Source organism: Phascolarctos cinereus, unplaced genomic scaffold (assembly GCF_003287225.1).
Source record: "Phascolarctos cinereus isolate Bilbo 61053 unplaced genomic scaffold, phaCin_HiC Scaffold_726;HRSCAF=1367, whole genome shotgun sequence".
Lineage (NCBI taxonomy): Eukaryota > Metazoa > Chordata > Mammalia > Diprotodontia > Phascolarctidae > Phascolarctos > Phascolarctos cinereus.
This window is the reverse complement of record NW_027556098.1, coordinates 354,040,415-354,057,464: the sequence shown is the minus strand read 5'-3', so window position 1 is coordinate 354,057,464 and position 17,050 is coordinate 354,040,415. Positions and strand designations below refer to the sequence as shown.

Below are 17,050 nucleotides of genomic sequence, written 5' to 3'. Positions count from 1 at the left end.
TTGCTCGAGCGCTCCCCAGAGAGCAACATGGGCCGACAGCTGAGTTCCAACAGAGCAGAAGCTGACGATGGGAGGCGTCGTTTTGGAGAGACCGTTCCAGGATCTGTTTATGTGCTGTCTGGCCATCCGGCTAGGAGTGATGTGCCAGTGAAAAGGGGGCTCTGTACCTGGGGGGCTGCAAGTCAGGTATCCGAAAAATAAAAGAATAAGCTGAGGGGGGACCCATTTGGAGATGATGTGAGAGATATCCATTCACCAGTTATAGAGTCCCTGGATAAAGTAGCCAACAAAGTTAATTCTACTTAAAAATAATCAGATATTGGCAAAAAACAATGAAAGGTGCAATCTGGAGGTGTTCCAGACTCTTAAACCAACATGGGTTTTTGGATTTAGGACTAGAAGTAATGTTAGATCCCATCTACTCCTACCTTCTCATTTTATAAACGAGAAGATTGAGACCCAAAGAGGGACTTATCCAAGGTCACTCAAGTAGCATCAGTGGTGGAATTGGAATCCAGAACCAGTGTACCTTTCATTATGCCCTGTTGTTCTCAGAGGTCTGCATAGACCATGATGAAATGCTAGCCTCTCTCAAAGTATGGTCTCCGTGCCTCAAATGCAACCTCAACTACAAGTAGATTTCTAGCAGTTAGTGGAGCTCTTCTCTGTCAAGGTTAACTTGTGGAAGAAGTATAGTCAGGGCTGTAGTATTCAGGAGGGCAATGCAACCTCTGAGAGGATGTTTGTTTCCCCACCACCAGTCTCTCCAATTATGACTTTGACTACCTTAGTCTCTGCAGTGATCCATTTATAAAGATCTGGATAGACTAAGATGGGAACCAAGTTAAGATATTTCTTGCTTTCGCCCTCGAAATTCCATCTCCTTCTTCTCAAACTGACACTCATTGAGACTGGCAGACATCTAGTACTGGGTGCTAACCAGTGGAGAGCCCAGACCAATTTTATCAAATACTAAGCAGGGTCCCAGAACTAAATGAAAATGGTTATAATATAAACCACTAACTATCCCCTCTAAAACCAGCTGGTGGGGCAGCTAGGTGGCACAGTGGATAGAGCACCAGACCTGAAGTCAGGAGGACCTGAGCTCAAATCTGGCCTTAGACCAAACACTTGACACTATCTGTGTGACCCTGGGCAAGTCACTTAACCCCAGTTGCCTAAAAAAAAAAAAATAAAACCAGCTGGTCTTGGAGAGACACCACTAAGGGATGTAGAACCTGAAGGGCCTAACCTGGCAGTTGCACAGACCTTACTGGACTCAAGAGGCTGTTTTTCATCCTGGCCACTCCAGGAAGCACAGGGAAAAGATGGTGGCATTCCGTGGGTTCTATGCAGCATATAGATAACACCATACCAACCAACAGGCTCTGAAAACCACTAGAAAGTGAGCACAGCAGATAATATTCGGGCTACTCTGCCATGCCTCTCAGGGGTGTGGGCTCCTGGATCACTGGTCCAGGCAGAAACAATCTGGTCAGATAGCTTCACTTACCATCAGTGATTTGTGGGGTTTTAAGGGCACTTGGTTTCACTCTATGAACTGGATCCATAAAATTCCAAGAGATCCTGCAGTTCACCAACATGAAGATTCACAGAACCAAATGAGATCCACTTGTTTGTTAAGCACTTTGTAAACCTTAAAGTGTCAAATATTATTGGGCACTTTGGTCTTCAGAGTCTGGGTCAGGGTCAGGAAGAGATTTCTGCAAGAGCTTCAGGGTACCCAGGAGTCATAGAGAGAAGGGAGACCTATTTTCAAATGCGTGAATGAAAAAGCATTTATCATGAACTTCATCTGAGAGCTAGCATTCCAAACAAGGAGGAGTCTGCATGGAGCAGGGTCAGCAAAATCCTGTGGGGAGGGACAAACAAAGCCTTGGCGACTCAAAGAATTCATGCAAGGAGTAAACCTGAAATAGCCTCATTGTATGGCAGTGACAAGCTAGCCACACCCTCTCCTCCTCACTGCACTGGACCATACACCTGTGGGCCTGCAGAGTTACTAAGAATCACAGTTCTTAGGCTATCTAGAAATGTCAGCTTCACCTTCGTTGTTGGGTGGATCTTTAGGCAGTGACCAAGCAGCTGACACACTACTGGGGGGAGCAGAATTTCAAGCATGTGGGCCAGAATCACAAAACCTCAGGCTGAAAGAGACCAGAGAGTTCATGTAGCCTAACCCTATAGAACTGGAAATTCCCTCCACAATACCCTCATGCACAAGTCCATGCCACTTTGGGATGGTTTGGTTTTTCCCTTCATGAAACCAAAACTATCTCTGTAACTTCCACTTATTGCTACTTATAATTTTTCTTTAGAAGTCTGACCAAGGTGGAATACGACAAAATATCACTTCCCTATTATGGCACACTATGCTTCCATTTGTGTAGCATAAAGTTCTGCTAGGATTTATTTTTTGGGTGAGAGGGTGCTGCCAAGTCATACTACTGACTTCTTTTGAGCTTGAGGTCCACTAAATCTTTTTCTCCAAATCTTTTTCATATGTTCGGAAACGTAGCTATACTTCCCCCATCCTATACTTCTGTAGCTGATTTTTTTGAACCCAGGCATAGGACCCTGTACAACAAATGTAGTCAGCGTGTACCTATAACCTACCAAATTGGCACACTCCTGGAGGAACAAAATTTCAAATGTGTGGGCCTTCTCACAGACTCGCAGAATTTCAGAGCTGAAAAGGACTTCAAAAAGTATATAGTCCAACCCTACTAGTCCAGGATCACTATCAAGCAGTCATCTAGCCTCCAGAAATGGGGATCTAATTAGCTTCAGAGGCAGCCTTTTCCAATTTTCTAATTATTCTAATTGTTAGAATTTTTTAAAAAATAGAGTAAAAATCTGATTGAACTTGTATTTCACTAAGTCCCTAAACCTTTTTCATTTAACTATTGCCTAGCCATGCCTCCCCCATCTTATATTTGTGTAGTCCTTTTTTTTTTTAACCCAAGTATAAGAATTGTTTTAAAAAAACAAAAATGTAGGGGCAGCTAGATGGTGCAATGGATAGAGCACCAGCCCTGAAGTCAGGAGGACCTGAGTTCAAATGCAGCCTCAGATGAAACACTTGACACTTATTAGCTATGTGACCCTGGGCAAGTCACTTAACCCCAATTGCCTAAAAAAAATTAAAAATAAATAATAAAAACAAAAACGTAGTCAACAATCACCAATGATGTAGCAGCTGGCATATATATTTTAAAGTATTTGCTATGCCGGGCACTGTGCTAAGGATACAAAGAAAGACAAAAACACTATCTCTTGATTCAAGGAGTTCACAGTCTAATGAGAGAGACCATATGTAAATAACTGGGTAATATAAGATCTATGCAGAGAAGATGGAAGGTGATCTCAGAAGGAAAAGCTGTAGTAGAACTCCTGAGCTCAAGCAATCCATCCACCTTCACTTCCCCAATAGCAGTAATTACTATGCCTGGTTCCTTTCTGTTTCCACATTAATGATGGTGGACTGGTGAGAAAGAGATCATGGGATTATAGCTCCACAGCTGGAAGAGATCCCTTAAGAGTCAACTAGGCCAACCTTTTCATTTTATAGAGGAGGGAGCTGAGACCCAGGAAGGTAAAATTACTTGTCATGGGTCACACAAGCAACCACTGGCAGAGCCAGGAATTGAACCCAAGTCCTACAAATGCCATACTCCCTCCATTACATCATCTTGCCAGAGGGAACCAAGAATCACAGGTTTCAGACTATTTATAATCATTCATTTAATTTTGCTAGGTAGCCAGGTGGCACAATGGATAAAGTACAGGGCCTCGAGTCAGGAAGACCTGATTTCAAATCCAGCCTCAGACACTAACTAGCTGTATTAACCCTGTTTGCTTCAGTTTCCTCATCTGTAAAATGGACTAGAGAAGGAAATAGCAAACCACTCCCATATCTTTGCCAAAAACCCCAAGTGGGGTCATGGAGAGTCAGGCACAGCTGAAACAACAGAACAACAACAAACAGCAAATTCTAATTTTGAGTTGACTGGTTGGAATAGGAGCTAAAATGAATACCTAATTAGGGTAGGAATTAGAGGAAGAAATTATGTGCAATTGCAGTATTTCCTGTCACACTTATTTAAATGGGCTGTCAATTCTGAGAAATGGGAAGTTGCCCTAAGGATAGACATCAACTCTAGTTGTCATTACTTTTTATAGAAGGTTAACACAGGTTGAGGAATCTTCACAATAAGGAGGGTAATGGAACCAGGACACCACATCCACCACTTGATCTCCATGCTAGGCAGAAAGACATGAAGGTCATATACAGTGCTAGGTTGGAAAGCAGGCTCATTTGTGAGGCATTGTGGATGAGGGTGACAAAAAGAAGGCAGTAGGGTTGCCCATGGGACAGTTAGGAATAATGGAAGAAAGGTTATGCATGTAGGTGACCTTGCCTTTGTACCAACTGGACTATACCATTTCAAGGCAAACAGGAAGTAGGACAGGACTTCTGGAATTGGAATTCTAGAATTCCAGTCTATTTTCATGATCAGTGGAAGTGGAGCCAACCTACTATGCTCATTGATCCTTTGATTTTCAGAATTATTTTTACCAATTCACATTCTCACAAACCTTCCAACATTGACTGTTTCTGTGTTTTTAATCATATTTGCTATCTTGACAGGTGTGAGGTAAAAAAAAAATTTCTCTTATTAGAAGTGACTAAACATTTCCATGTGGTTGCTGATTGTTTGAAATTCTTCTTCTGGAAACTGTTTGCCTGCTTATTTGTTGTGATTTGTGTTATATAGCTGTATTCATTCCTTAAATAGCTTGGATTTTTTTTTTATACCAAATCTGTGATTTCATTAGCACAGGGATCTCCAGGTGAGGATTTTCCTCTTTGCAAGTTAGCAACTTAAAGTCTTAAAGAGTTGCCTGAATAGTAGTGGCAGAGGAGACATTTGAACCCAGGTTTTTCTGATTCCAGAGCCACTTCCCTATCTGCTTCATCATGCAACCACTCTTGGATGAGACTTTATTGAAGATATTTGATGCCAAGTTCTTTTTCCCCAATTGACACCTTCCCTTCTTATCTACATTGAATTTGTCCATTTATTTGTGTAAAACCTTTTTCTTTTTAAGCAATTAAAATTATCTGTTTCATCTTTTATGAATCTTTCTATCTCTGAGCTTGTTTAAGAATTCTAGCCGTAACCATAGATTTGAAAAGGACCTCCTTCCATTTTCCTCTTAATGAGAAAAGAGGTAGGCTAGTCATATAAGGGCAATGGATAATGCAGTGGTGTCCTTGAGACATTAAAAAGACGAAAAGGAATTCCCTCCAATAAATTGTATATCTGTGGTGGAGGATCTATGGGAGAACATAGAAAAAAAATTCACCCAGGATAAGAGTGGGTTGAGATCTGCACTAATGGAGGGAATATTCACATTGTGATCACAGATCCACTGAAATATTGTAATGTACATGTCCATGATACTGTCATTTATGCCAGTTATTTAAATATGTTGTTTCCTTTTGGTTTTATATCATAGAAATTTCCAGAAATAGCTTTCCCCATGAGCTTTCCCTTGTTAAAAAAGAAAAATACCTACAAACCAACTTAGTGACCTATAGTGCCCCCCCAACCCTTCTACCAAACAGAAGTAAAGTTTCCTTATCTCTTTTCCAAAACTAAGATTGGTCTATACAGTTGCTCAGTGTTAAGACTTCTTTTTAGTGGTTTTTTTTTAATTTTCACTACTGTAGTCATTATGTATATTGTCTCCTTGGTTCTGCTTATTTCACTCTACATCAGCTCATACAAATCTTTGTTTGTCTGAATTCCAGATATTATTTTATGGTGAAATAATATGATATTTGATTCACATACTAGAATTTCTTCAGCCATTCCCATAGACCTTGATGGGCAGACACTTTGTTTTCAGGTTTTCACTACCACAAAAAAAAAATGATGCTATGAATATTTTGGTGTATACTGTATCAGGTCTTTCTTTCTGCCTTTGATTTTTGTGGCCCAAATGCCCAATAATAGAATCTCTGGGTATGAACAGTTTAGTGACTTTTCTGGAAGGATTCTAAAATTTTTTTCTAGAACGGTTGAGCTAATTCACAGCTCCACCAATAGTGTATAGTGTATCTTGTCTTCTTATAGCCCTTCTAACATTGACTATTTCCATGTCTTATTGTCTTTGACAATTTGCTCACTGAGAGGTTTTCCACCAGTTACGTGTAGGTCATCCCTATTAAATTTTCAGAATACTTGTATGCATTGATACAGAGTAAAATAAGCAAGACCAGGAGAACAATTACTAACATGGAGTAAAATGAGTAGAACTAGGAAACAAATTATACAATATCAACAATACTGAAGGATAATCAACTTTGAACATCTTAGGAATTCAACCACAAATCTAGAGGACTTATGATGAAATAAGCTAACCACTGCATGATAGAGAGGTTGGAGGGGGAGGCGAAAGGGAAAGAAGGCATATCTTCATTTAAAAAAAAAAGTTTAATGGCAGCTAGGTGTAGTGGATAGAGTATAGGCCCTGGAGTCAGGAGGATGGGAGTTCAAATTTGCCCTCAGACAATAGCTATGTGATCCTGGGCAAGTCACTTAACACCAATTGCCTCCAAGAAGAAAAAAAATTGAATTAAAAAAAAAAGAAATCATAAATATTATCAGTACAGAGAGACATGAGAAAACTCTCATGCAGAATGAAGCAAACAGAACCAGGAACACAATATACACAAGGCAGTCCCTTCAAATTTCAGCTGTGTTATTTTTGTTTATGCAAAAACTTGTCAATTCTACATAATCCAAATTGTCCATTTTGTCTTCTTTGGTCTTCTCTTTGCCTTTTTTTGGTCATAAACTATTCCCCTATCCTTATATCTAACTAATTTCTTCCTCATTCGTCTAATTGGGAAAGATCAACAGTAACAAAACAGTTGAAACTGAATGCTATGAAATTATAATAACCAAGCCTGATCTCAAAGACGAGTTGCAGCGTTGGCATTGGGCTTAGAACACTACATAGAATGTTAGAGTTTTTTTTTAAATATATTAGTATTGCTTAACTTTCCCCACCCACTTATCCCCCTCTCCTTTTTGTTCCTTACTATAAGGGATGGCTTTCTAGGAGGATGAGGGGATACATTGGGAAATGGAGGCAATGTAAAAACAAAAGCTATCACATTAGCTTTTTCACAATTGTATTGCTCAGTTGACCCAGACTTAACTTGTCCAAATCATTTTTGGATGAGTTCTTTCTAGCCACATCTTCTCATCTTCCACTTCTTTTTAAGATAAGTGTAAGATTTTATGTTTATACTCAGTAAATTTCATCTAGTTAGATTTGACCAAAACTTCTGGCTTCCCAACACTTTTTAATTCAAATTTCTTTTTTTTTTCTAATTAACTAAAGGTAATGCAGAAGATAGAACACATTGAAGTCAGGAATACCTGAGTTTAAATCTGGTCTCAGATACTTACTAGCCTTATGACCCTGGGCAAGTCACTTAATATTTGCCTGCCTCAGTTTCCTCAGCAATAAAATAGGGATAATAACAACACCTACTTCCCAGATTTGTTGTGAGAGGTTTAATGAGATATTTGTAAAACACTTAGCACAGTGTCTGACACATAGGAAGCATTTAATAAATACTTGTTTCCTTCCTTTCATCCTCTTACACTGTCCCCCCATTAAAAAAGAAAAACAAAACAAAACTTTTATAACAAATATGAATAGTTAAGCAAATCAGATTCTCACATTGGCCATGCCCCTCTAAGATATACATCTTAATCTATTCCCTGAATCCCATCACTTCTCTATCAGGAGGTGGGTAACATGCTTCATCATCATTCTTCTGGATACATGGTTGGTTATTACATTGATCAGAGTTCTTAAGTCTTTCAAAGTTGTTTGTCTTTATAATACCGTTGTTACTGTATAAATTGTTCTCTTGGTTCCACTCACTTCACTGAATTAGTTCGTGCAAATGTTCCCAGGTTTCTCTGAAACTCTCTCTTTCATTTCTTATAGCACAATAGTATTCCATTACATTTATTTGTCCAGCCATTCCCAATTGATCTCTATCCCTTTAGTTTCCAGTTTTGCCACCATGAAAAGAGCTACTATAAATATTGTTGTTCAGAGGTTCCTATTTCTTTGATTACTTTGGGATATTGGTCTCCTAGTGGTGATGTTGCCAGATCAAAAGATATATACAGTAACCTTAATGCCATAGTTCTAAATTACTTTCAGAATAGCTGCAACAATTCATAACTCCACCAGCAATGTATTAATGTGCCTATTTTCCTGAAGTCCCCTTCAGAATTTCTCATTTTCGGGGGCAGCTAGGTGGTGCAGTGGAAAGAGCACCCGCGCTGGATTCAGGAGGACCTGAGTTCAAATCCGGCCTCAGACACATCACACTTACTAGCTGTGTGACCTTGGGCAAGTCACTTGACCCTGTTGCCTAGCCAAAACAAAGCAGAATTTATCATTTTCCTTTTGTCAGTTTTGTTACTCTGATGGGTCCAAAGTAGAACCTCAGAATTGCTCTAAATTGCATTCGTTTAATTATTAGTGATTCGGAGTATTTTTTTTCCTATTGATAGTTTAGATTCCTTCCAGCCTGTTCATGTCCCTTGACCATTTATCAACTAGGTAATAGCTTTTATTTTTATAAACTTGAATCAGTTCCAAATATATTTTGGAAATGCGGTCCTTACCAGAGAAACGATGCAAAAATTTCCCTCTGTCCCCAGCTACTTTGTTTCCCTTCTATTATAATAGTGCTGTTTCTGTTTATGCAAAACCTTTTAAAATTAAATCATAATTGTTCATTTTGTCTTCTTTGGTTCTCTCTATTCCTTTTCAGTTATGAACTCTTCCCCTATCCATAGATCTGACAAGTAACTTCTTGCTTCTTCTTTAATTAACTTATGGTATCATCCTTTCTGTCTAAGTCATGTATGTCTTTGGAGTTTATCTTGATATGTGCTGTGAGATGATGATCCATACCTAGTCTTTACTAGATTGAATTCCAGTTTCCCAACAATTTTTGTTGAATAGTGAGTTCTTACCGCTATAGCTGGAGTCTTTAGATCAAGTAAGTATTGGGCTGTATCTCTCAAGATCTTTTTGGATCCTTACTGCCATCCATATATTAGCAATTGCTCCTCATTTTTTGTGTATATGTCATCTGCAAATTTGGCAAGGATACCATCGATGCCTTCATATAGGTCAATAATAAAAGATTCAATTGCATAGATTCCTAGGGCATTATACTAGAGACCTCTCTCCTGGGTTAACATTTCTCCGTTACAATTAATTCCTTATCTTCTTAACAATGACATCATCTAGCCCACATTTCTCCATCTTGTCTACCAAGATATCATGAGAGAATTTTCCAGATGCCATACTGAAAGCCAAATACACTGTGTTCACAGCATTCCCCTTATCTTCCAGTGCAATGAGTCTGTCAAACAAGTAAATGAGGTTAGCCTAGCAGAACCTGATCTCAATTATGCCATGTGAGCTATTGCTAATTTCCTTCTCACTTTCTAAATACTCACACAACAAGCATAAAATATACTCCCCAAAAGTCTGCAAAGAATTGAAAACAAACTGACTCACCTTATTCTCCTTTTTGAAATTCAGGTCAATATATTCCCCCGCCCAGTCCTGAGACACTTCTCTCCTTCTCAGTGATTTTTCAGAGATCACTTACAACATTTTAGCAACCACATACCCCAGTTATTTTAGTACCCTAGAATGTTTTTCATCTGGTCCAGGAGATATGAATTTATTGAAGACACTTAGGTGCTCTCTTCCTGTATTCTTACTTATCTTAGGTTTCAGCTGTCTGTGAACTATTTTGTTTTCTGTCCTTTTCAGTTTGGAGATCATTTCCATTGGTAGAGAAAATAAGAAAGTTACCATTGATTAGCTTTGTCTTCTCCTATTTAGCAATGTTAATGTCTGGGAATGCCAAACAAAAAGGCAGCTAGTTGTCTCTCTAAAGCTGCCTTTAGAAATGATTGATTGAACCCCTGAACAATAAGAAAACATCCGGATATTCTCTTGACCTTGGTAATCAGTGCAATGATGCTGTGGAAGCCAAACACCTGGAGATTTTTTGGCAAAGTGTATTCTGAGCAGGATTTGAATAGTTAGTACTGGAGGAAGGAGAGTATGTGGAAAAAGAGAGAGAGAGAGCAATCACCTAATCAGTGTGTGCAAACAGTGAGGCTGTGAATTTGTGTTGTCATTGGGTGTGAGCGTGTGTTGTGAGTGGGCTTGGCATTTGGGTGTGAATGCCTGGGCAATTTGAGAATACTTTCAGGCCTTTGATTGTGGATCTTTAGAGGATTCAAGCTGTCACAATGAGCAAACCTTCATTGAGAGAACATGAATTATTAATAACAATAATAATAATAATAATAATAATAGAGTCATTAATAAGGATGAGATGTGAAGGTGAGCATTACTAGCCTGCACTCACCCTCTGAGATCAAGCTATATTCGGTACTAATGGCAATCCCTGTGGAGTAGTTCCAAAATTTGGAACCTGTTTGGCTAAAACACCACTCGGAGCCCCCCTACACAGGGAAAGAGAACACGCAATGTCATATGAATAGGCTCAGAACCAGAGAAAGAGAGCATATGTCAAGCAGTGACCATCATCCATTCTGAGTTTTTTCCTACCTTGTATCCGCCTTGTGCGCCCAGCATCACTAGAAAAGGTATTTTGATTGTCCTTAGCATCTGCTACCAGCTTTGGATTGTCCATGGCTTTAGTGTTTCTGACGCCATTTTTTCAGGCCTCTGATACTCTTTTCTGTGTTTTAGAATGAAAAAGAAGGTATGCTTTAGATAGAAGGCTGACTAGAAGGTTCTCTTCAAAGAAGTGAATAATGTTATTGCTTGAGTTGGTTTTCTCACGCCCCCAAAGGCAACCAGAAAGAGCATTCCGTGGCCTACTTGTCAGTGTTCTTCAGAAGCATAAACAAACAAACCAACATAAGGATAGTTGCAGCTTATGCATCAGCTTTGGTTTCACAGGATGAAGAAATAGAGAACTCTATGAAGAAAGAGCATGTGGAGATTCTCCAAACTAAGTCATTGCATACTTTGATATCTGGAGTCTTCAGTATGAAGAAGAGCACAGATAAGATGGGGGGGGGGAATATGCTGAATATGGTTAAAGAAACAGAAGAAGGCAAGTGCTTATATTCAAATCAATTAAATGAAGATTTATAGATTTATTAACTACCTACTACAGTTAAGATAGGCACTGAGGCACCGTGCTGGAGAAGATTTGCCCTTGTATATTATAATAATAATAGCTAATGTTTGTACAACACGTACTATATACAAAGCACTATGGTAACTCAGCACTTTATATCTGTTTTATCTTCACGATAGCCATGGGAGGTGGATTCTATTATTATCTCCATTTTACGAGTGAGGAAACCATGGTAACAAGAGGTTAAGTGACTTTCTCAGGGTCACACAACTAGTAAGTGTCTGAGGCCAGATTTGAACATGGGTCCTCCTGACTCCAGGCCTGGCTCTCTATCCACTGCACCACGTAGCTGCCCCTATATCATAAAAATTTTCATCAAAAGAAAGTGTTGGAAGATGTTGGACACGGTAAGAACAAAATATCATAAAAAACAAAATTGACTATGTTTTAAGAGAGGAAATGACTGGTTACCAATTGAGCAATTATTTTGAAATTAGCTATGTTAAGTCAAAGTGAGACAATAAGCATTTATTAAGCACTTACCGTGTGCCAGGCATTGTGCTGAGAGAGAGCCAAAAACCAAAGTCTTGCCTTGAAGGAGTTCATCTTCTAATGGATAAGATAGCATGCAAACAAGGATGTACATACGTGACAGGGCCAGGTTAAACAGGAGGTGACTTCAGAAGGAAGGTACTAGCACTGAGAGAGACCAAGAAGACCCTTTTACAGTGGGTGGGATTTGTGATGAGCTTTGAGAAAGGCAAAATGTAGAAGGAGAGAACTTCAGGCTTCAGGGGACAGCCAGAGAAAAGATAGATTCGAGGAGGGTCAATCAGTCACTCAATCACCATTTATTAAGCATCTACTTTGCTAACTGGTGAGAGAAGAAGAAGAAGAAGAAGAAGAAGAAGAAGAAGAAGAAGAAGAAGAAGAAGAAGAAGAAGAAGAAGAAGAAGAAGAAGAAGAAGAAGAAGAAGAAGAAGAAGAAGAAGAAGAAGAAGGAGAAGGAGAAGAAGAAGGAGGAGGAGGAGGAGGAGGAGGAGGAGAGAGGAGGAGGAGGAGGAAGAGGAGGCGGCGGCAGGAAAAACAAAACAATTCCTGCTGCCAAAGAGCTCACAATATAATAAGGGAGGCAACACGAAATCAGCTAGGTTCAAACAAGAGATAAAAGTAGATAATAGGAGTGGCTAACTATAATACATAATATACTGCATACATCCAAAAGATGCGAAACAACAGTTCTTGTGTGAGGTCCAAGGAGGATTGATACTTTGGATGAGAGCACCAGCTTCTGATGCCTTACAGGGCTCAATGTTCTGATGCTATTCTTGTGGCTTTATAGCTCTTGTCTCTTGAGATTCTCTCTTGACACAAAGTTACACATTGGGAGCTTTTCTCACTCTCTTGGTATTTTACCTCTGCCTCAGAAATGTAGGATAATATATGTGTGGTGCTATTGCCCAATCTGTCTGCATCAGAAAAAAAAAAGCCTAATATAGGAGATGTGAGTTCATATTTCTTCTTTGGAAAACTTTGTTCACATTTTTTTTTTTGCTTTTGTTTTATGTGAGGTAGTCAGGGTTAAGTGATTTGCCCAGGGTCACAGCTAGTGAGTGTTATGTGTCTGAGTCCGGATTTGAACTCAGGTCCTCCTGATTCCGGGGCCAGTACTCTATCCACTGTGCTATTTAGCTGCTCCTGTTCACATCTTTTGATGACATTTATTGGAAAATGCTTCAATCTTAGTGACTGGTATCAGTTCCTATGCATTTTGGGTGTCAGATGTTTATTAGGGATGCATATTCAATTTTTCTTTCTCAGGCCACATCTTTCTTGTGGCTATATTTATTTATTTGTGTAAAAGTTTTGTTTTCATATAATGTAAGTAGTCTACTTCATCTCATATCATTTCTCATGTCACAACCAGTGAGTAAATCTGCTATGTAGTGTTTTGAGAGATGTGACTTTTTTTTTCATTTTGTGACTTTTTACTATTTTGTTCTTTTATCCATTGGGAATTTCTATAGTATATGGTATAGGTTGCTATGCTTAACCCATTTTCCTGCTAGATATCTATCCAGTGTTTTCTAGCATTTCTTATTGAATAGAAAATATTTTTCCAGCTTAAAAAAATAGGAAGAAGAAAAATCTTTGAATGAGCTCCTGGAAAGTAAAAGTGAGTCTTTTCCTTTTTGAACTCTTTAGGATATAGGCTTAGTAATGGTATCACTGAGTCAAAGGGTATGCATAGTTTAGTGACTTTGGGGGCATAATTCCAAATTGCTATCCCTCTTTTAACTAACCAGCAAAGGAGTGAAATGTAAGATAAGCATAGACTGCAAATAACACTTGGTATGTGGCCCATGTGATGCTTGAGGCCCAGTGGTAAAGAAGCAGTTCATGGGCCACCTTCCTTAAGCTTAGATAAGGTATAAATACAGTAATTTTCTTTTCCATGTAGCAAATATGCTTAGTCAAGCAAAACAAATCCAAACATTTGCCATGTCCAAAAATGTGTCTGCAGCTTGATCCCATCACCTCTCTGTTGGGAGGTCTTCCTCATCAGTCCTCTGGATTACATGGTTGATCATTTCATTGATCAGATTTATTCAGCCCTTCAAAGTTGTTTTTCTTCACTGTGTTGCTGTTACTGTATCAAATGTTCTCCTGGTTCATAGAAGTCTCCCCAGGTTTCTCTGAAACCATCCTTTTTTGCAGTTTCTTACAGCAAAGTAGTATTTCGTTACATTACCAGAGCACCGGGTAGTCCCCTCGGTCCTGGTTTCTCTTCTGGTCCTGTCCCACTCCTAGAAGGCAGCACCAGTGTTGTCCCTAGGCATGCCTGAGGATGCTAAATCTTCCTTTTTGCTAGAAGGGAAAGACTTCCATGGTCTCCCCCATAATCAAACAAGCAACAAGCATTTATGAAGCACCTACTAAGTGCTAGGGATACAAATGCAAAAGTGAGACAGTCCCTAGCCTCAAGGGGGCATTTCAGCTCTAGTGAAGCATCATCTAATTCTCACAAGAGCCCACTCCCCTTTTCTGCTGGGGCAATGAAATGCGTGAGAACTGAACATATATACAATACTGGCTTAAAGGGACATCCTGGGGGCACACATCAGACAGTTTAGGTCCCATGAGGACAGTCTTACGTGCACCAGAGAGAGTGGTTTCGAGTGCATAGCCAGTAGTGATAATTGACTCTGGCTCCTGGCTGCCTGCCAGATGAATCTAGTTGTATATTACCTCAACAGGCTGGTCCTAGGAATCTCCCTAGGCTGCCCACGAGGTTTGCTTCCTCCTGATCTCCAGATACATGGGTGAGAAACCCTTAAGAGTTTGAGAAAGAGGCCAGTACAAAGCATTGTGTCTGGTTCTTTAAAAGTTTTGCTACTATGAATCAGACTTCCCTTTATGGTAGGGCCCATAAGGAGATGTCCAACCCTGCACTTCATTATCTCTTTGACACCCAAGATCCAGGAAACTTCAGAGAAAGCAAATAAAGGAAGCTGCTGTGATCAGAGTTCCATAGGGACTGGAACCTAGGAGGACAGAACCTTGTAAGAATGCTGTCTTAGTCTTATAGTAACTGAAGTGTGAGGCTGATCTATGACTGAAAATATGCAGACTTTGAATCATGGGGCCTGAGCTTTGTAGGGACAGATTTCCGACTCAGGCCACTTCCTTGGCCATCAGACTTAGACCTGGGCCTCTGCTTCTCTCTGTCTTCTCAGGCCCTGGCTCAGAACTATTCCTGCTACACCCTCACTCTGGAGAGCTGAGCACAGCTGGGCCCCTGAGTCGATTGGAAAGGCCCCACTATGTGCTAACAGTGAATGCTCAGGACCAGGGCAGCCCCCCAAGAAGCACCAGCCTCCAGCTGCTCCTGCAGGTACCTGAGCCACCAGTCCCCCAAACCTCGGATCTTAAAGCTTCCATTCCTCCAACTCCAAACCCCTATTTTACCAACCTCAAGCATCCCTCCCCCCAATTTCAAACCCCAATCTCATCATTTCTAGTTCCGCCAAATTCCTAGACTTCTCATTCCTGACCTCAGTATTCCAAACCAATTGTCTCCAAACCCACTGTCCCCAGATTCTATATCCCTCTGTCTTTAGACCTCTTGGGCTCCTTTACCCTTAAATCATCACCTCTCAGTTTCTATGCCCTGCATCTCTTAACCTTATATCCCTGTCCCCAAACACCCAATCAAGCACAACCTCTCTTGGCAGGTGCTGCCCCGGACCAGATCCCCAGTAGCCCCTGATGCCTCGGCAGCCCCAGCAGTGCTGACGCTGACAGCAGGAGAGGGGCTTCAGCCAGGCTCCCTGCTGGGATCAGTGGCACTTCCAGGGGCCCCCCAAGGGGTGCTTACCTACACGCTGGTGGGTGGAGGTGACCCTGAGGGCACATTTGCATTGGATGCAGCCACAGGTCAGCTGTACCTGGCCAGGCCCCTGGACTTTGAAGCAGGGCCAGCATGGAGAGCCCTGACTGTGAGGGCTGAGGAGGTGGGTGGGGGTGCTCCAGTTTACCCTGCTGGGCCTCGGTTGCTGCGTGTGGAGCTTCGTGTGGAGGATGAGAATGAGCATGCACCCACCTTTTCCCGTGACCCACTAACTCTGGCACTGCCTGAGAACCCGCCCCCAGGAGCTGCTATCTACACATTCCAAGCTGCAGACGCAGATGGGCCCGGCCCAAACAGTGATGTACGCTACCGCCTGCTGCGCCAGTCCCCCCCTGTCCCTGCCTTGAGACTAGATCCTCGCACTGGTGCTCTCAGTGCCCCCAGAGGCCTAGATCGTGAGGCCACACCTGCCCTGCTTTTGCTGGTGGAGGCCACCGATCAGGCCCGCAACATCAGCCTGCGCCGCAGCACTCGCGTCTCGGCTAGGGTGTTTGTGACAGATGAAAATGACAATGTGCCAGTCTTTGTCTCACCTCCTACCACCCTGCTTCCTGAGGACCAGCCCACTAGTTCTGTGGCACTCTATGTGGTGGCCCGTGATCCAGACCTGGGTGAGGCTGCCCGCCTTTCCTACCAACTGGCAGGTGGCAACAGTGATGGGCACTTTCACTTGCATCCCAGCACTGGTAAGTGTGTGGGTGAGGTAGAAATGAGAGGTACGGTTCATGGGTGGGGCAGGAGCAGCCTGGGGGCAGACACCAGCATCTAGGGACTAGGGGCTAACTGTGACCACTTGCTCTCACTCTCAGGTGCACTGTCTATCACACGACCCCTAGACCGGGAGCAGCGAGCTGAATATGTGCTGACCGTCGTTGCTTCAGACCATGGTTCCCCTCCCCGATCAGCCACTCAGTTGCTGACAGTCAGTGTGGTTGACATCAATGATGAGGCCCCCACCTTCCCACAGGCAGCATACCATGTCCATGTGCCTGAGAACCGTCCACCAGGCACCACTGTGCTCACCTTGCATGCCACCGACCCTGACTTGGGTACAGTGCATGGGGACAGAGGCAGAATCAGGGGGATGGAGACCAGCATGGGAACATAGTGAATTCCTTAGGATGGGGCAGTGAGAGTAGAGGGATTACAATAGCAGGGTAGTGAGAGGCACACATTGGGGAATGTAGAACTGGGAAGAATAGTGGTTGGGAATGGACAGTGGAATTGGGGGTGATGGAAAGATAGCGATGGAGGAAACAGGACAAGTGTGAGGGAGCTGGGACTTGAAACAGATTTGAAAGCTAGAGATGAGAAAAGTCATCTCATCCCCCCTCTCCCCAAACACACACTGATTGATTCCCTCTCCACCA

The 17,050-nt window shown here is 41.6% G+C and overlaps 1 protein-coding gene across 1 annotated transcript in view; it reads left to right on the top strand.

Annotated features, from left to right (window-relative positions):
* DCHS1 (dachsous cadherin-related 1) overlaps positions 1-17,050 on the top strand; it is an 81,500-nt gene that overhangs the window by 44,086 nt on the left and 20,364 nt on the right. Inside the window, 3 exon segments of the mRNA XM_020975896.2 lie at positions 15,007-15,164; positions 15,505-16,366; positions 16,490-16,735. Of these exon segments, the coding sequence (XP_020831555.1) occupies positions 15,007-15,164; positions 15,505-16,366; positions 16,490-16,735 (1,266 nt within the window).